Here is a 21,397-nt window from a genome sequence, read left to right on the forward strand (position 1 = left end):
GGAGTGATTTGTTCATCAAGCTGCTTTTGTGTAGCCATACAGCGCATATCTTGAGTGACACAAACTGGACTCTATACAGAGGATACCTTGCTCCCCCACACTCCCCAAAAGCAAAGGGAAATTACAAAGCGCCTGGTGATGGTATTAGGAATGTAATCAGTTCCATGGGTGAGATAAATCATTCTTCTTATAGAATTATTCTGTTTAACAGTAAAATATATTTCACAGGATATGTCCTTTTACAATACATAGTCTTTTAAAAATTTACACTCAGCATACTTATAAATTATTTAAACCCATTAAAATAATATAATACTAATCTGTAGTATACACCTTTCCCCTAGTTAAATACAATTACATGGTTCAAAAGGTGCAACTTTTATATGACCTAAGAAGACTGATAAATAGGTATTAAGTATGGACGGATAGCAAGGTGATAGGCCCCTTGGTGGGGCTTTTTTTTTTTTTTTTTTTAAGTTTCAACCAAGAGACCAACAAAACCTAATAGATCCATGTCCACACTCATCATTTTGCTGTTACTGTTGAACACCAAATCAAATGTGGGAATGGTTCCAGAAAAAAAGTGGTTAAAAGTATTTTAGGGGCTTAGAAAAGACTAAGGACTCCCACAAATACCGAGGAATTTTTACAACCAAGGCTAGCATGGTGTTGGGGAACGGGGCTGAGAAGTTATCACAAAATTATGGGTGACAGATGCATTTTTCAACACAGAATGATGCATGTCCCATATCCAGCTCCCCATCAAGGGGAAAAAAAGGAGAGGAGGATGAGGAAAGCTGTTTGGACTGTGTTTCTCTTTAAAATTAAAACTCTTAGCTTTGAACACATCCTGAGAATACTTTCTTCTCTCTGGTTTACCAAAGTGCTTGTGAAATGTACACAGTCATTAGTCACAATTTTAAAAACACCAAGGCCCACAGGCACTGAAGGGGGCCTGCAGCACTTCGCTGGACTTCCTCTTTTCAGCAGGTTTCTGGGATCCTTTGTCTCTGACAGTGAAAAACCCTCTCATGCTAGAACAGGGAAGCCTCTCCTAACCTCCCAGCAGAGGTGAGTGGAGAGCTGCAGCTGGTTTCTGAGGAATGAGAAGGCAGGGCTCTGGTATCCCCTTCCCTGACCTGGGTCCCTTGCCTCTGCAAGGCTCCTACAGGGAAGGCGTACCTCCCCTCGTGTTTTCAGAAGCCCAGAGTGGGAAAACAATGAAAATGGCAGGAAGTACAAAGTGCATTACAAACTAAGCATACCACCTCCCTGAACCTTTCCTGTATTTGCTGTTATAATCATTTGCTTCACTTTGTGGCACCCAATGTGATCCAAATTAGACTTTTTGATGCTATCACATTTTTCATGATAAGGGATGTGTTGGTTTCACTGGGGAAAATTGAAATCCAGGCTTTGTTTGGGGCCAGGAATGTGTGAGAGAACAGAATGCTCTTCAGTTTGGAGTATGGGCTCCAAGTATGGGGCCATCCTGCTGCTGCCATGCAGGCATTTTCTTTGAGGCATTTGAGATCAAAGTAAACATGCAAAGCAATAGGAAATACAGAGGTGACACACGTTAAGGTTAAATATCTTAATCATAAGTGGTTGCAATGCACACAGCATCACTTTGTGGTGACACAACCAGGGAGAGAACCAATTAAGATCAAATGGAGGGAGACAGAACACTTGGTTCTGACAGTTTTTGAGAGTTATGGAATCATCTCTGTATCAGGCCCACACCACCTATTATCCCATGAGAAGAGCAGCTTTCCTCCCTTCAAAGGGAGGGTCCCACACTTGCTCTGCATTTTTGCAATTGTGTGGCTCTCTCCTCCCTACCACCCTCCATTCTGGCAGCTTGTTAAATGACTAGAAATCCACAAATCTAGCAACTGAAAAGCAATATTTTTTATTTAACTTTATCCAAATTCAGGTTTCAAGTCCCTGAGAAAAATTATAAAGTCTCTTAACATCCATTGTCAAGTTCCTATAAAACGTCCTATATGAGTTGTTTTTTAATTGCCAAAACTTATTTTGCAAAAACAATAAAAATCCACAAAAATTTAGAACATGCCAAGATGTGTTCTGCAGGCCATTCCTCTGGGCCAAAGGAAACTGTGCAATAAGGGTACTCTCTCCTTTTGTATGGTATTGACCAATGCCTGGCAAGCGAAGAGCAGCAGTCATGCCCAGCAGAATGCTACTCTCCCAAGAACACTGACACAGACCTGCAGTCTGGCAGCGGCGCCAAGGCAGCAGCAATCCCACTTTCACACAGCCATGCTGGGGATGAATTAGGTTTTCCTCTGGGAAACTTTCCGAAATTCAGATTTTTAAAGGCTTTATTTATGACTCCTCAGGACAGCCTGGACAAGGTGGCAGATGTTTGCGGGGTATATAAAATGGAACATTTATTCACTAACCATCATCATTCTGGGGATTTATAAAGATCCCTTTTCCTAACTCATTTTGGAACCCAAACCAGAGACAGAGAAGACTCCTGCTGCCTTTAGCTGCCACTCAGAATGATGTTCCAAGTCTCATCTCTGGAGTTTGACAACCACCACTTTGGCAGTGGCATGAGGTTCAGTGTCATGTAACAGGAGAGACTGCCTTAACATGTCTTAATAGTTCTGTAACTTCAAATTCAAGAAGCATTAAAAGGAAGAATAACCAAAATTCAGGTAACAGTGCATGTGGTAGTTAGACAAGATCCATTTAGTAACTTTAAAAATAAACATTTTCACATATTTATCTTAAGAAAGAGGATCATCTTTCATTTCTCATATATTATATAAATAGCAGAAATAGATTTCGAATCCTACTGATGCTAAGAAGCTTAAAATGCTATTATAACTCAGGTGTATGGAGACACCTAGTGGTGAAGATGGTTTGACTTGTGACTTGTCCCTCAACCCAGGGATGTGTGGCTCTCACCTCCCTGTCCAATGATCCCTAATCTTAGGAAGAAATTCCATGGGAGGAGGGAAGCATAAGGTGAAAAAGAAATATGCATACTATACATTTATATTTACAGTAAACTTCAGTAACCAGAATATTAACAAAAGTAGCTTCAAGTAGTCCTTGATTTTTAAAAAAGTCTATTTAATACTGATGGTCTGAGGAAAAAATAAGTTAAATGAATCATCTGAAAAAGTTCTCTCTTATTTTTTGGCAGCTTTCTGTAACACTTATTCATGTAGTATTGTGTTTTGAATGTTTTGAGAGAATTGATTAAATGGTCATTTGTCTTTGAGTTCTAGGTTGAAATCTACCAGCAGATGAATATGTGATCTTCAGTTCAATACACAAAGAGAAAAGCATGGATGGATTAGGGTGAAACCCTCATGTTTAGTGTTCACCATATCTCTGGGTCATTTACGAAAATTAGAGGAAACTGATCCCAGGACCAGAGAATATGAGAACAGTATGGCTACTGAAACTTCAGCCCATGCAATATATTTGGCAGGAACTAACTAGAAGTTAAACCAACATTGATTATTATTACATCAAACATCATCAAAAAACAAAACTTCTACTCTCTTCTTCATTGTGTAACCAGAGGTCTGAGACATGCTCTGATGGCTTAATGGAAACAATTGCCTTTTTACTTTCCCCAGAATATAACATGAAGTGTTTTTCAAAAAAATCTTAAAATAGAGAGCTTAGCCTTTTTTTATAAATCCTTGGGGGGGAAAAAGTATATTCTACCCCAGCTCCTAACTATCCCAAAATAAACTGAAAGGCTTTTGCTTACATGGTTAAGAAAGATTTACATGTTTTCTTCCAAGGCCAGAAATCAACGCGCCCTTCAGGCCCACAATGTGCTCACCAGTTCCACACCCACTTCTGGAAAGAGGATGGAAGAGAGGCAACTACAAAGACCTCCACGACTGACCCAAATCCCCAAGTCCTAGCTAGGTGGCTTTGTTAGTGAAATTTCTGGTCAAATACTGCAGCCAAGGCACAGCTGGCACTATCCCGGCAGGCTTCAAAGAGACCTTTCCACTTCCACAGGAGGCCCAGGAATTTAGCATACCAGGTCTTGGTTGTATGCTTGGGCAAGAGGCTGGACCTCACTTAGAATGGACTATTGTGGACGAGGCAATGAGAAGAGGCCTAAAAATGAGATGTGTTTACTACTCTGCAGCTATGAAGGAATATACATCTGCTAGCTCAGACCATAAACTCATTATTTCCAAAGAGAGCTGGTTGTTGGGTGGAGCTGCAGTCTGGGTCCATAGTTTTCCTGTGGCCAGACCCCACGGTCCCCTCTGGGGTCTCTTTGGTTTTCTGAGGTGAGTTTTTCACATTCTTTAATTTTTGTTTGCCCTTTTCAGGGTTGAAGGTTCCTCTGCTGATGAACTGAGGTCTGTCTTCTAGGGATTTGGTTAGGCCCAATGGTCCCTCCATTTCCAGGGCCTCACCAGCTGAGCCAGCTCGGTAGAATGGAGATTTGGAATAAATCTGAAATCGTTTTCTGGTCCCATGAGAAGAGACCGAAGAGTCCACTGAATCCAAAGAGTCGTGCTGCTTTTTTAGCTGCTTTCTCAACTTGCTAGAAGGTGCAGACTTGCCAGCTGCCCTCAGGGAGCTAAGAGCCAAGCTTCTCTCTAATCCAGAGAAGAGACCAAAGCTGTAAATGACAGTTCCCTCGAAAGCATATCATTATATAATGAACAGGCATGACTATTCACACATGAAATGAGGTGAGCTAGATTTGGAGGGTCCAGGCTAAACTACTTTGTGCACACACATAACTCAAAAAGAGTTCACCATCCATTTCTATACACATCATTTCAGAATTAACTCCAATGAAGTCTGGGATTTGACTATGCCATTAGGAGATGCCTACAATTGTCACTGTCATTTTAAACTACCCACTCTTAGAAAATGGATCATGGGTCAGTAGGACAACATTGTTGTGATTATTGGCTTTTCTCTTTGGCAAGGTAAATACCAGAGAAAACATTAAATTACCAAAAGCTACATTACATTGAAGGCTTCACCTAATGAATAATTTATATAAAAGCTTCACAAAGATCATTATTTTCCAACTCCTTAAGACTCTGTCTTAACTTGGGAATCCTTAATCCTCCTTTGCACTAATGTGTTCATTTACCCGATTTCTCAGAGATGGCACCTTCAGACTCAATATTTAAGTTTTCTGAGCTATCCGCGGTCCCAATGGAGGCCTCAGACTCAAGGGTTTCATCATCAGAGGCACGGGGTTCCAGTATAAGCATCTCAAATGTTAGCTCCTCCCTGTAAGATACAATCAAGAAATCCATTAGTATTTGATAAGTGGAAGGAAGTCAACAGGAGAAAAGACCTTCCATAAAAGTCAGGAATTTAAGTAGCAAAACCAGTTACATTTCTTACTGTTCCCAATCAGGGTGGTGATAAGGCTCTGAAAGCCATAGTAATGGTGAAGGCTAACACTATGTACTAAAAGACAAAATGCAGCAAAGGCTGGACCCATAAAAGGGCCAATGGTGAGGTAGGGAAAGATGCTGAAGATGTAAGATCTAATAATCAGATTAGTGTTCTAAATTTACTCTAGCCCTACCTAGTTTGGCTCAATGGATAGAGCGTGGGGCTGTGGACTGAAGGGTCCCAGGTTCAATTCCGGTCAAGGGCACATGCCCGGGTTGCGGGCTTGATCCCCAGTTGGGGGTGTGCAGGAGGCAGCCAATCAATGATTCTCTCTCATCATTGATATTTCTATCTCTCTCTCCCTCTCCCTTCCTCTCTGAAATATATATTTATTTATTTTTCACATTCACTCTAAACTCGTTTATAGTGCCAAAGGAAGGAACTTTCTTCTCTCTGGTCCTGTTTCCTCATCCACAAAACAAAGAGGTTAAACTAGATAATCTCTAAGATTCCTTCCAGCTCTTCAACTATTTTCCATGAAACTTTACTATATTCTCTACCTTGACCACAGAGAAACCTCTGGATGAAGTAAAACGCTGACTTGATATTTTCTGTCCTTAAAGCTTAAGCCATCTCCACTTATCATATTTTCTTCTCCTCTTCATCAATCACCTACCTATCTCAGTCATGCCCCCTCAGTCCCTGAAGTCTTTGGTACATGGCTCCTAATCTTGCTTTTCTAACTACTGCCTGATATCACCCTAATCTACTTTAATCAATATCTTTGTAACCGCTCACTTTAATACCCTACCACCAAAGTTCCTTTATGTCTGCAACTTCTAACAGCCTTCCCTCCACTTTATATAGGGAACTTTCTCCAATGGGAAGATCTGGAATTATACCAGCTCTGAATCTAACGCATACTCTACTTGCCCACAAACTCCTTGTCATTCCAATTCTTACTTCCTTTTTCATCTCGTCCCTTTCAAAGCCCTTACGCTTCACTTCCACTACCTACCTTAGACAGTCATTTGAAAGATAATCTCATTGCTGCAATTACCACTGTCATAAGCCCTGTGTATTCACACCTCTGAGACAGTGCTCATACTTTTTCCTTTCTCTAGAAAGATTTTCCCCTTCCTACAAATTCCTATTCATCCTTCAATACCTCCAATACCATTTTCATCAGAGCTGAGTTAGGTCCTCTTTTTAGATCATTCTTGTATCAAATAGCCCAGACAATGTACCCCACTTTTGCTTTATCATGTTCTGCCAAGCTGAGCTCCAGCTGGTTTTTTAGCTTGCCTAAATTCTAGACTCAAGCCTGGCAAACAAAAAGTACTTTAACAGACTCATATCCCCACATGAATCAAGCTCTCAGACCTGGGATTCTGGAACTCAGGAACAAAAATCCCCTTAAAACTTAAGAGTCAACATCATCAGTCAAGATCAGTATATGGTGCCTTCAGGGAGAACCATGGGATGTTCATATTATCCCCAAGATGTATTGTTACCATCTTTGCTCCAGTGATAGCAAAGGTTACAAAGCTACTTATTTGTCCCTCCCCTAAATTACAACCAATTTTTAATATTCCAATATTCCAGCACCCATTAGTGTTGCTGCCCTACTCTGACCATCTAGTTGCTGGCCCCATGGCTATATTGATCATTAGACAATATCCTTCCTTCATGGAGTTCTGAATAATGCCTATTCTGAGAAGGGACTTTGTCTTAGCCTGGGAATCATTATTTCCCCCTTTTCAAGATAAATCTGTTCACCGAAGCTGGTCTCTGACCTGTTAGAATCTCGGCTAAGATTCCTTGACACACCCTGTCCCAGTCAGCCTGTCTAGAATCATCACTGTAGCAGCTTCAAGTCTCCATGCTCACGGAGCTTCCTTCAGGCAACATATCTTTGTCATCTCCACATCCTCTGTATCACCTGATGATACAGTGCTTGACTAGTAGGAGATACTTAATAAATAAGGAAATATAAAGGACAGAAGGAAGGAAATGAAAGCAAATAAACTGGCCATTCTCTTTCCTCCTGGAAACTCACTTCTCTTTCTGTAGGTTCTCAATCTGTTCAGTCAGCACTCTCTCCTCCTGCTGCATAGCTGCTTGCTGCTGTTCTGTGATGTCCATCTCCATGGCTGCCTCACTAGTCAAGGTCTCTTCTGGGACATCAGACATAGAGGGCAACCGAACTACAACAGGAGAGGATGGACTTGCATAGTTTCCTCGACGAAGACACCCCTTTCCCTACAAAGAAAAATATATGTTGTAAAGTAAATTGAGTGCCTACATCAGTTTTACGTGACCCATTTAGGATAACAAGAGTACTTCCATCATACCAGGTGAATGTTAGGAATAAATGTTAGAAATAAATTCTGTAAGGCCCAAGATACTTAGTGAGATACCACCCATCAAATACATTTAGATTAAATATTTCTTTCAAGGGCACTGGGAAATGAATACTTCAGCACGTGGGAGTATAAGGACACATTGTGTACTGGGATGTGATTCTTCTTGTAAATATAGGCTGCATCCACTCCAAACTAAATATCCATACATGGCTATTTAAATGTAAATCAATTAAAATTAAGTAAGTAAAAATTTATTTCTGCATTTTCACTAGCAACATTTCAAGTTCTCAATAGTCACAGGTGGTTAGAAGCTACCATATTGAACAGTGCAGATATAGAACATTTCCATCATCACATAAAGTTCTGATGGATAACAATGCTCTTCACCTTTAACTTTGGAATGCACAATCTCTCAAGGAAGACTATAAAAACATGTCCCGAAACTCAGTTTCATTAAAAAAAAAAAATCATTTCTATATCACAGGGTGCTGGTGAGAGAGATTCTCTGAGAACAACTCAAGAAATTTCTTTCTTGAGATCAGAGGGGGAAAAAATTCTTATTACTTTTAAATTGGTTACTTTATATATAACTTTAGCTTCTGATAATGGCAGATTAGGTATTTCAGATTACCTCAGCAGGAGTGCCGAGAACAACTGGACCAAAACCACAAAAAACCCAACATATTCTTAAAGGCACCAGAGAGCTAACAAGATAGGCCAAGGAAAGGCTAGCCCAGCACTTCAGGCTAATCTAAATTTAAGAAAAGGTGGCTGAGATCTGAACAGAGCTTCTGACAGACTATATCAGGGGTCAGCAAACTACAGCTCATGGGCCAAATCTGGCCTTGTGCCTGATTTTGTAAAAAAAGTTTTATTGGAATACATTCATGCTCATTAATTCACACATTATCTATGGCTCTTCTGCAGAACAATAGCAGCATTAATTGTTGCAACTAAAACTGTAAGGTCTACAAAGCCTAAAATATTTACTCTCTTGTCCTTTTCAGAAAGAGTCTGCCAACCCATGGGGTAGAGAATAAAAGTGGGGGTCCAAAACCACACCCTCTATGCCTGACACTGGGATCCCCAAGATTTATATCCTAGACCTCAGGGTAAACTGAAATCATAACAGTCCTTGCAGATACTGCAGCCTATCTTCAAGTCAGTTGAATAGTCCAGAAAATTGTAATCCTGAAATCGAATTAAAGTAAGCCAGATTTTTAGTGCCCTGGCACCTGGCAGAAAAAGTAAAAATACTATTTAGAGGAAAGAAACATCATCTCAGGCCTCAAAATATTTTTAGAAATAATTTTTTAAATACTGTGTCTGACACACAATCAAAGGTAACCAAGAACAAAAGGAAACAAGACAATGTAAATGAAAACCAGTAAAAACAACAGAAAACAGAAACCCTCAATGATTCCAGACATTGTACTATAAGACAAACTTAAAATAACCATGCTGAAGGAGATAGAAATACACTGTTGAATTAATGGTCCAGAAGTTAGATCAGAACAAAATATAAAGAATCAAGTAGAAAAAAACAAAACAAAACAAAAAACTTTCAGGAAAAATTCAAAAAAGAAGGTAAACAACAGGACACAATAAAAAGACCTACTATATGTAAATATATATATATCAGGAGAGAAGAGCGATTCTGTAGAAGAAATATTAAAGAGAGAATGGCAGAGCATTTTCAAGACCAATTAAAGATGTCACCCTACTGACTAAAGAAAGCCTTCAACCTATAAGAAAGATACACTTAAAAAGTCCATACCCAGACACAATTGCTAAAAATCAAAGGCAAGAGAAAATCTTAAAAGCAGTAAGAAAAAAAAATGTAGCTGCAATAAAGAAGCAACTTTTCAATAGAAACAATGGAAGCAGAAAATAGATATTTTCAAAGTGATGAAAGAAAAAAGTAACTGCCAATCTACAATTCTATACATAGCAAAACAACTTTCAAGAATTCAATTGCAATGAAGACATTTTTAGTCAGTCTAAGAGAATCTGTCACCAGCAGGCCCGCACTAAAGAAGAGATAGAAAATGACACAAGAAGAAATGTTAGTGAGGGAGAATGAAGAACAATGAAAATAGTAAATATGTGAGTGAATCTAAATGAAAAGTGACTGCATAAAACATAATAATAATAATACATTGGATTAAAATATACAGATAATTTAAAATACAAACAGCAACTATATAATAACTAAAGCATATTAAAGTTCTTGCATTATCTTGGAAAAAGATAAAAGTACCAATGAATAGACATTGGTAGGTAATGGATTTTTATTGTAACCTTTAGTTTAACGACTAAAAGAAGCATAAAAGAGTGTAAAACCTTTTAAACTAACAAAAGAAAAAAGTGGAATAATAAAAAATAGTCAAAAGAAAAAGGCAAAAAGGAACAAGAAGGCAAGAAAGAAAAGGAACATGTGTCAGGTAAAGTAAAAGCACATCATAAAATAATAGATTTATTATCCAAATACATCAGTGATTACATTAAATGTAAATTGATTAAATGCTCTAGTTAAAAATTTGATGATTATCAGACTGTATTTTTTTAAAAAAATCAAACTATATGAAGTCTATAAGGGACACATATAAAACATAAGAATTCAGAAAGGCAGAGAATAAAAGGATGGAAATAAAAGGCATACCATGTCGAATCAAAGGGAAACTAGTGTCGCTATTTTAATTCTAGACAAAGTAAACTTTAAGGTAAGAAGTGTTACCTGTGATGAAGAGGGATATTTCACAATGACAAAAATTCAAATTATGAAGAAGGTATAACATTATTTCCAAATTTGCAAATATCCATTTCTGAAGAAATGGCTTCAGAAATTTAAAGTACTTTTCTATCTGGCCGCAGCCATCACAGGTCTTAAAACATTAGCAGACTCATAAAACCTCTTAAGTCCTAAAATTCTTTCCACTTAAAAAATCTTAAACCATCTATTTTGTGTGTAAAGGTTGTTCAACTTAAGGAATAAACTTAAAAAAATAAATTTAAAGTAAAATATTGACAAAAATACTCAAAGAAATTGACAAAGCTATAATCGTCACAGAGAAAACAACTGTGTACAAACAAATCAGTAAGCTATGGATCTGAACAACTTAAAATAAAGTGATAATAACAGACATACAGAATTCAGTATCTAACAACTACAGAACACTCGTTATTTTAAGGCACATACAGCAAAGACAATGCATTTTTTAGGGTTGAAATAATTTATCTGACCTTTAATTTAAAATAAGTTTACTAACAATACAATTATAAGGGGAAAACTAAAAACACCTATATATTAAGAAATAGACCTCTAACACACTCAGAGTCAAAGGAGAAATCACAATGGAAATTAGAAAATATTTTTAATTAATCAACAATATCAAAGTCTGTTGGATACAGTTTAACCCAGCCTACCTTTAAATTACAGCTTTATATATGTATTTTTCTCTAATAAGCAACAAATAGAAAAGGTTAAATTTTAAAGTAAGCATTTTTTCCCCAGGAACTACAAACTAAATAAAGAATAACAAAATAAATCCAAGGAAAGGAAAAAAAATAAAGAGAAGAGTAAATAAACATTAGAAAAGAGAGGACAAAATCCAAAATGTAGTTCTTTTAAAAGACTAATAAACAAGTTAAAATCCTGGCAAGATGAAGATAAATAGAGAATTCACAAGTAACCAAAGGCAGAAATGAAAAGGAACATCATACAAAACTTATAGACATAAAAAGGATAAGAGGCTACTATGAACAACTTTGTCAATAAATCTGAAATTTTATACAAAAATATAAGTGGAGGAATTCTAAGAAAATCCAAGTAATTAATACTGTCAATAAAGAAATATAAAAAAGTGAATAATCTTATCAACTGAATCCATAAATTCATGCTTTCAAGATAGAAAACTCTAGGCCTGTATGATTTCATTAGCAAAAAAGAAGAAATAACATACAAATCACAAATTCTTTACAGAATTATAAAAAGGACTATTCCCCAACTCATTCTTAGAGGGCAGCATAACCTTGATATCAAGATACAACAAGAATATGGCCCTGGCTGGTATGACTTAGTTGGGTGTCATCCCATGCACCAAGAGGTTGCCAATTCAATTCTTGATCAGGGCACCTGCCTGGATTGCCAGCTTGATCCCTAGTAGGGGTGTGTGCAGGAAGCAGCTGATTAATGTTTCTCTTATCAGTGTTTCTGTCTCTCTTTCCCCTCTCTCTAAAATCGATTAAAAATCAAAGACATAACAAGGATATGAAAATTAAGAACTATTATAAGACAATTTTACTCATCAACACAGGTACACAAACTCTAAACAACTTACTATAAACTAAATCAAGCAATATGTAAGAAGGATATTACCTCATGACTAAGTTGGATTTATTGTGGTAGTACAATGATGGTTTAACATTAGAAAAACACTTGGTATAGTATGACATATCTATATATATAAAGAGCCAGGGGCCATCACAACCAAATGGAGGACCGAACAGGCTGCATGGGGCGACCAGGCCAGCAGGGGGGTAGTGAGGGACGACCAAACGACTGAACAGCAGGCTGTGTGGGGCGACCAGGCTGGCAGGGGGGCAGTTAGGGGCAACCAGGCTGGCGGGGGAAGGCAGTTGGGGGCAACCAGGTTGGCATTTGGGGGCAGTTGGGGGCACAGGCTGGCAGGCAGAGGCAGTTAGGGGTGATCAGGCTGGCAGGGGGGCCAGTAGGGGTGATCAGGCAGGCAGGCAGGTGAGCAGTTAGGAGCCAGCGGTTCTGGATTGTGAGGGATGTCCGACCGCCAATTTAACCGGCGGTTGGACATCCCCCGAGGGGTCCTGGATTGGAGAGGGTGCAGGCTGGGCTGAGGGAACCCCCCCCCCCCCGCATGAATTTCGTGCACTGGGCCTCTAGTCTATAACATAAAAGTCTATGAACACCTAAATGGACATAGTATTTCATAACATTCAATAATAAATCCTAATAACAATTCTTAGAAATCCAAGAATAGAAGGGAAAATTATCTCATAAAGCATCTACAGAAATTCTACAGCAAACATCATATTTAGTGGTAAAAGTTTTAAAGCCTTCCCTTTGAGATTGGGCAATGCGAAAATGATCCTTATCATCACTTCCTTTCAACACTGTACTGGAGGTTCTAGCTAAGGAAAAAATAAAAACCATATCGATTACAAAAAACACAAGTGAAACTATTGTTACTCATGAACAATATGACTAGAGGTATGAAGTCCAAAGGAGTCACAGCAAAATTATTAGAATAAGTGAGTTGAGCAAGGTGAAAAACACCAAAATCAAATGTATTTTTCCTTATGAGGAACAAATAGAATATAACAATTTTAAAATAACATTTATAATTGCATTAAAATATTAAAATCCTGGTAATAATTGAAACTGAATATGAAGGGCAAAAATATAAAGCTTTTTAGAAACTTTATCTTCATAACATCAAGTAGTGAAAAATGTCTTAAACGTGACATAAAATGTACTAGCCTAAGGAAAAGGCTGATAAAAGTTAGACTACATTAAAATTAAGAAATCCTGGTTTAAAAAAAAAAGAATTCCTGATTCATCTAATGGCACCTCTAAGTGGAAGAAGAAATTTGCAACAGAAGTAACCAATAAAGGGCTTGCATTGAGAATTCATAAAGAACTCTTACAGATCAGAAAGAAACAGGCAAGCCAATTAGAAAAATGGGCAAGAGCTTTGAACAGTCCTTCAAAAAAGGATATCTAATACATACTTATAAAAAGGTACTTAAGTACATTAAAGGTACAGAAGTGCAAATTAAAACCACAATTACACACTGTTAAAGGTAGCTAAAATGAAGAAATCTGGAATGTAAGTGTTGACAAGGAAGTGGAACAACTGGTAACTTTCATACACTACTACTGTAGCACAACTTTATGTACCAAAGTTGATGATACATATATACCATGACCCAGTAATTCCACTCCTATATTTCCCCAACAAAAATACATGCGTGTGTCCATAAAAAATACATGTATCAGAATATTCATAATAGCATTATTCATAACTCCCAAAACACAAGCCAATGTCTACCAACATGAAAATGGTTAAATGGTGGTATACATATATCCTGGAATACTATACAGTAACAAAAATGAATTACAACTAAACACAACATGGTAAGTCTTATACATAATAAGACTGAAATAAGTCAGATACAGAATAATATGATTCCATTTATATAGAGCTGAAAACAAACACAACAAAACTATAGTGCTCAGGAATACATCCTTTAGTGGGAAAACAACAAAGAAAATAGAGCAAGTAACATAAAACTCAAGTTACTGCTCACCTCTGAGGGAGAAAAAGGATTGTGATTGGAAAGAAAAAGAGGTGGTTTGGGGAGTGCTGGCAATGTTCTATTTCTTGTTTGTGAGTGGTACGTGGATGTTCATGTTATAATTCACTAGAGGCCTGGTGCATGAAATTAGTGCACTGGGGGGGGGGGTGTCCCTCAACCTGGCCTGTGCTCTCTTGCAGTCTGGGACCCCTCAGGGGATGTCTGACTGCTGGCTTGTGGCTGGATGGCCTTCTGCTGCTGCACGGCTTGCTGCTTGAGCTTCAGCAACTGCTGCACGTGCACGGGCTGGGCCAACACCGTCTGTCCTGTGAACACCATTGAGTGGGTGAGTCAAGCATAGAGGCAAGCTCACCCTGAGTTCCCTGCGCTTCCCTGAGTCACTGAGTTGTTCAGACTGACTGCCTTCTACAGAGAACAACACTGGGATCAGGCCTAAGCCGGCAGTCGGACATCCCTCTCACAGTCCAGGACCCCTCGGGGGATGTAGCAGTGCTGAGCGGCACTCCCCCTGTGGGAGTGCACTGACCACCAGGGGGCAGCTCCTGCATCGAGCATCTGCCCCTGGTAGTCAATGTGCATCAGAGCGACTGGTCGTTCCGGTCATTCTGCCGAAACGGTTGCTTACGCTTTTATATATAGAGATTAAGATGTTTATGTATATTTCTGTGCTTCTCTATATGTGTTGTATTTCACAACAAAAGTGGTATTTTAAAGCTTTTCAATGTTAGCTTTTTATGCAAATATGCCATTATCTTTTGAATAGCATGAGACAATAAACTGACATATTTCTCAGTTGATTTGGGGGAGAAAGAAGGAAGACATGCTGTATCAGAAACAGAAACTATTGATCTAGCCCTGGTGTTGAGGTGAGGTGGAAGTGGAGGGCAAGTTCTAAGGGTATTCAGGCTAATTAAACTCATGTGTTCTAAAATATGCAATGGGATGAAAATCAAGAGGATTACAAAGTTATTATTCCACTTTTAGTTCTAAGAGCAAGAAGTAAAGAAAATATTAAGAAAAAGTTGCTCAAAACACAAGATCAGTCTGCAAATTCAACAAAAAATGCCTTAGAAGAAGGCACTGATGCCTTTGCCTGGCCAATGTAGCTCAGTGATTGAGCGTTGATCTATGAACTAGGAGCGTTGATCGATTACAGGTCAGAGTACATGCCCGGGTTGGGGGCTTGATCCCCAGTTGTGGGGGGAGGGGGGCATGCAGGAGGCAGCCAATCAATGATCTCTCTGTTATCATTGATGTTTCTATCTCTCCTTTCCTCTCTGGAAAAAAAAATTATATATATATTTAAAGTTGCCTTTGTTCAGTGTCCATACCATCACCTTCCTAACTGCCCAAGTACTTTACCATGGGTTAGCTAAGGATTACTTAACAGAGCTAAAGAAAATCAAACAAGTTCTATAGGTCTAGCTCTTTTAAGACAGCATTAAATAAAGATGAAGGAAAACCTGAAACCTCTACAGCCCAGAGTTCTCTTACAAGGTCAAGGAAAATAACTTTTGAAGTTGATTACATAGGGCTTTAGACATATGAGAAAATGTTAATATTGTGTTAAAAAGTGGACATAAACTTGTAAACCATAGGTTTGTTTTTTTAATCCTCACTCAAGGATATCTTTCTTTAATTTTTAGAAAGAAAGGGGGGCGAGGGGTAAGAGAAATAACATCAATGTGAGAGAAACTAGTGCCCTGACTGAGAATCAAATCCGTAACCTTTTTGGTGCACTGGATGATGCTCCAACTGAGACAAACCAGTCAGAACAATGTAACAGAGATCCTTAATTATGTAATTTGGGTCAGAATTCTGTGCCGAAACCGGTTTGGCTCAGTGGATAGAGCGTCGGCCTATGGACTGAAAGGTCCCAGGTTCGATTCTGGTCAAGGGCATGTACCTGGGCTGCGGGCATATCCCCAGTAGAAGATGTGCAGGAGGCAGCTGATCGATGTTTTTCTCTCATCGACGTTTCTAACTTTCTATCTCTCTCCCTTCCTCTCTGTAAAAAATCAATAAAATATATTAAAAAAAAAAAAAGAATTCTGTAAGAACAGTCCATAATAGACTTTCCTATTATTCTGTGAGACCAATCTGTATTAAGCTTTCCTACTATAACAAAAATATTGGGAACCAAATGCTTTAATGTGAAGGATCTAAGTGAAAATAACTCTTTGAGGTAATCCTCAGTTGAGCCCAGCATTTCCATTTTCTCATAAGGTTTAAAGAGGTAATAATATAAACAAGTAGAAGGTACACCAAAGTGTTAAAATGAATAAAGCCTATGAGGAGAGTTTTGATTTCTCAGAAAAATGCCCTTATAAGGCCCATGATGGAGAAAGAATGCAGGAAGGAATGGCAAGGTATGGTGGAGGGGACACAAAAATATTCAATGCTCTGAGTCAAAATAAGCCCAAAGAATTAAAGATAGATGAAGTTAGAGATACTTGTGGTGGTAACTAGGGAGTGGATCGCACAACCAACCCTTAAAGAAACTTGATGACTGCCCAGCTGTTGTGGCTCAGTGGTTGAGCGTCGACCCATGCACCAAGAGGTCGCTGGTTCCATTCCCAGTCAGGGCACATGCCCAACTTGTGGGCTCAATCCCTGGTGGGGGGGCTTACAGAAGGCAGTGGATCGATGGTCCTATCTCTCTCTCCCTCTACCGTCCTATCTAAAATTCAATAAAAATATATTTAAAAACATACAAACAAAAACAACTTTATGACTATGTAGGGAAAGACATCTCTTACACTACTAGGGAATCATGAAGATCCAAGAAAAATATATATAACTAGAGGCCCGGTGCACGGATTCATGCACCGGTTGGGTTCCTCGGCGTGGCCTGCAGGGATCGGGCTGAAACCAGCTCTCTGACATCCCTGGAGGGGTCCTGGATTGAGAGAGGGCGCAGACCAGGCCAGGGAACCCACCGGTGCATGATTGGGGCCGGGGAGGGACCGCAGGAGGGCTCCAGGGCGTGTTCGGCCCATCAGCCGGACCCCAGCAGCAAGCTAACCTACTTTTCGGAGCGTCTGCCCCTTGGTGGTCAGTGCACGTCATAGTGACTGGTCGAACGGTCAAACGAACAGTTGGACACTTAGCATATTAGGCTTTTATTATATAGGACTGGAGTTTGTCCATGGGTTAGATATATAAGAAGGAAAAAATATGCACTATCTAGATAGGACTGTATATAACTAGTTAAAGCACAAATCTCAGAATCCTAATGAAGAAACCATACTCCCAAACAGCACTTTGGACCAAGATAAACTATCACTGTTTGAGTGTCTTCTGTTAAGTCACAAAAATAGGAAGCAAATAATTGAATTATGGGACCACTTCCTGAGGAGTTTACTTTCCTGGTAAGGAGAGGTCTAGAAAATTGGCTGTTTTGCGTAGTGTTATAATTAGGTAACCAGGCTTGTTCAAATATCCCAATGCTTGTAGTTATGATTCACCAGATGAAGATTAGTAAGCACTTTAAACATTTTAGTCATTTTTTTGTGCATTTATTCTTACACAATGAATTATCCTCACCAAATATTTCTGTGTAATTCTGTAAGCCAGGAACGTTGTATGTATTGTAGAGTAGTGGTTCTCAAAGTGTAGTCCATGGATCCCTGAAGGAATTAGGTGGTGTCTACAAGCCCATGGAGATGTCAAAATTATGATTTTTTTTTTTTAAACGTCACCTGAGGATATATTTCCCCAGTGATTTTTAGAGACAGTGGGAGGGAATCGGAGAGAGAGAGAGAGAAACATTGATGTGAAAGATACATCGACTGGCTGCCTCTGGTAAGCATCCCAATCAGGGCCAGGCTGGGATCTAACCTGCAACCCAGGTACATGCCCTCAACCAGGAATTGAACCTACAACCCTTCGGTCCATGGCCTGATGCTCCAACCATTGAACCACACTGACTAGGGCTCAAAATTATTTTTATAATGATACTAAGATGCTAGTTGTCCTTCCACTTGACAATTGCACTAACTGTACAAGCTGTTGGCATCTTTGCATAAATGAAAGCAGTGTACCAAACTATACTAGTAATCATATTCTGTGCTATCATGCATAGTTTAAAAAAAAAAGTCAATTTCATTTCATGTCTTCCATTAAGCAGTATAAATTAATTTTATTCTTAACCCTTGAGTTCACTATTTTTAATTTTCTGGGTGATAAAATTAAAAGTTTTATACACAACGAACCTTTGTTACATACTGACTAGCTATCTTAAGAAAAAAATATGTGTACATTTGAAATGCAAGGTGAATTAAGAGCTTTATTCATGAAATGCTACTTAACACATTGCAGACCAGTAGTTTTATTGCTAGCTTTACCCAGTGGTCAGATAAGTTTCTATTGAATGAGTACAAAAAAAGTTTTATATAAATGTTAAAGGCACGCTTTAAAATTAAATACCCATTGTATTTTGAAGTTATTTATTACATGTTCTTACAAGCTAATATCTTTTTAAAGTATGATACTTTGTAAAACACTGTGTAATATGAAGAATTCTCGTGATCCATCTGCAATGTGCTAAAATAATCGACAAAGTATGACTACTGCATACAGCAGACACTGTCTTTAGAAATTTAAGAAGGGAGCCCATCATTTTGAATAAAATAAATGTATGACCATATTTTTTGTCAATGACAACATTTCAAGCTTTCAAACAAATATTAGAATGAGTTTGACAGCTGCCTAGTACTAAAGATTTTCTGAAGAGATTGGTGGTAATATTAACAAATGTTATTTTTGTTTGATATTGTATAATGAAACATTTGAAAGATCTGCATAACTCAGTGAACCAATATTTTCTGAATGATTCACTTATGACATTACAAAGCCATATATGAGTTGTTAAAAAATTGCTTCAAAATGTGAAATAACCAATAGATTATTTTTTAATTTTTTTACCAGAGGACACGTGCATGAAATTTGTGCATGGGGGAGGGGGTCCCCCTCAGCCCAGCCTGCACCCTCTCCAATCCAGGACCCCTCGGGGGATGTCCGACTGCCTTAGGATCAGGCCTAAACTGGCAGTCGGACATCCCTCTCACAATCCAGGGCCACTGGCTCCTAACTGCTCATCTGCCTGCCTGCCTGACCGCCCCTACTGGGGCCCCTGCCAGCCTGATCACCCCTAACTGCCTTTGCCTACCAGCCTTGTCGCCCCTAATTGCCCCCTTGCCAGCCTAGTCACCCCTTACTGCCCCCCCTGCAGACCTGGTCGCCCCGAACTGCCTCCTTTACCAGCCTGGTCACCCCCAATTGCCCCCCCCGCCAGCCTGGTCACCCCTCACTGCACCCTCTGCCAGCCTGGTCGCCCTCTGCCAGCCTGGTCGCCCCTCTGCCAGCCTGGTCGCCCTTCTGCCAGCCTGGTCGCCCCCAATTGCCCCCCGCTGCTGGCCTGGTCACCCCTGACTGCCCCCCGCCCCCCCCCCCCCCGCTGGCTTGGTTGCCCCACACAGCCTGCTTGTTCAGTTGTTTGGTTGTCCCTCACTAACCCCCCTGCCAGCCTTGTCGCCCCATGCTGCCTGCTGCTCAGTCGTTTGGTGGACCCTCACTAACCCTGCTGCTGGCCTGATTGCCCCATGCAACCTGCTGTTCAGTCATTTGGTCGACCCTCACTAACCCCCCTGCCGGCCTGGTCGTCCCACAGCCTGTTTGGTGGTCCATTTGGTTGCGATGGCCCCTGGCTCATCTATCTATCTATCTATCTATCTATCTATCTATCTATCTATCTATCTATCTATCTATCTATCTATCATCTACTAGAGGCCCGGTGCACAAAAATTTGTGCACTCGGGGGGAAAGGGGGTCCCTGAGCCCGGCCTGTGCCCTCTCGCAGTCTGGGACCCCTCGGGAGATAACAACCTGCAGGCTTAGGCCTGCTCCCAGGTGGCAGAGGGCAGGCCCAATCCCTAGGTGCAGCCCCTGGTCGGGCTCAGAGCAGGGCTGATTGGGGAGTTGGGGCGCCGCCTCGTCATACACGGAGCAGGGCGATCGGGAGGTTGTGATTCCACCCTCAGTCATGCTCAGGGTAGGGCCGATTGGGGGGTTGGGGCACCGTCCCCTGTCACACTCAAGGCAGGGTCGATGGGGAGCTTGTGGCGCCACCCCGTCATGCACAGAGCAGGGCCAATCAGGGGGTTGGGGCACTGCCCCCTGTCACTCACAGAGCAGGCCCCATCAGGGGGGTTGGGGCTCTGTACCCTGTCACGCACAGAGCAGGGCCCATCAGGGGGTTGGGGCGCCGCCACTCTCACACTCAAGGCAGGGCCGATGGGGAGGTTATGACTCTACCCTGTCACACACACAGCAGGGCCCATGGGGGGGGGGGGAGGGCTTGGGGCACTGCACCCTGTCACACACAGAGCCGCAGGGCGATCAGGGGGTTGGGGAGCTCCCCCGTATCAGGCACAGAGCAGGGCTGATCAGGAGGTTGGGGCGCCTTACCCTGTCACAAACAGAGCAGGGCCGATAGGGAGGTTGTGGCCCCACCCTGTCACACACAGAGCCGCAGGGCGATCAGGGGGTTTGGGCGCTGCCCTGTCATGCTGATCCTGGTGCCGGGAGGCCTCGCGGCTCCGCTGATCCCGGTGCTGGGAGGCATATTACCCTTTTACTATATAGGATAGAGGCCTGGTGCACGTGTGGGGGCCGCTGGTTTGCCCTGAAGGGTGTCCTGGATCAGGGTGGGGGTCCCCACTGGGATGCCTGGCCAGCCTGGGTGAGGGGCTGAGGGCTGTTTGCAGCTGGTCACACACCCTTCAGGGTGGGTGTCCCCACTGGGGTGCCTGGCCAGCCTGGGTGAGGGGATGATGGCTGTTTGCAGCTGGTCACACTCCCTTCAGGGTGGGGGTCCCCACTGGGGTGCCTGGCCAGTCTGGGTGAGGGGCTGAGGGCTGAAGCTCCCAACTGCTCCTTTTTTTCTTTTTTTTTATTCTGGGCCAGCTTTAGCTCTGAAGCTCCAGCTCTTAGGCCTCCGCTCCTGAAAGCAGGTATCTGGTTTGTTTCGGTTCTATAATCGAAACTCTGTATCAACTCCAGCTCTGAGAGCCCGGCTCACTGAAAGCTGGTTTCTGGGGTTTTGTTTAGCTTCTATATTTGTTACAATGTTTGAAACTGCAGGCTCAGAGGCCGGCAGCGGCAGGCAGGGAACATTGGAGTCCTCCATCACTGAAGCAAGCAAGCCTCATGTTAGTTTCAAGCTGCCTGGCTGCCGGCCGCCATCTTGGCTGGCAGTTAATTTGCATATCTCGCTGATTAGCCAATGGGAAGGGTAG

At 41.0% G+C, this 21,397-nt stretch overlaps 1 protein-coding gene across 18 annotated transcripts in view; it reads right to left on the bottom strand.

The window, feature by feature from the left end:
- Nucleotides 1–455: 455 nt before the first annotated feature.
- The window catches only part of MYO9A (myosin IXA), a 445,773-nt gene continuing 424,831 nt past the window's right edge, over nt 456–21,397 (bottom strand). For 17 of the 18 annotated variants that reach the window (XM_036347868.1, XM_036347858.1, XM_036347886.1 and 14 more), the window contains 3 exons: nt 7,439–7,641; nt 5,126–5,268; nt 456–4,616 (listed from right to left, as the gene is read on the bottom strand). In XM_036347868.1, the coding sequence (XP_036203761.1) occupies nt 4,180–4,616; nt 5,126–5,268; nt 7,439–7,641 (783 nt within the window). In that variant the 3' untranslated portion in view covers nt 456–4,179. Of the gene's footprint in view, nt 4,617–5,125; nt 5,269–7,298; nt 7,322–7,438; nt 7,642–21,397 lie in introns of those variants that run through there. The other variant, XM_036347893.1, reaches the window with a different exon arrangement.

Source organism: Myotis myotis, unplaced genomic scaffold, assembly GCF_014108235.1.
Source record: "Myotis myotis isolate mMyoMyo1 unplaced genomic scaffold, mMyoMyo1.p scaffold_m19_p_1, whole genome shotgun sequence".
Lineage (NCBI taxonomy): Eukaryota > Metazoa > Chordata > Mammalia > Chiroptera > Vespertilionidae > Myotis > Myotis myotis.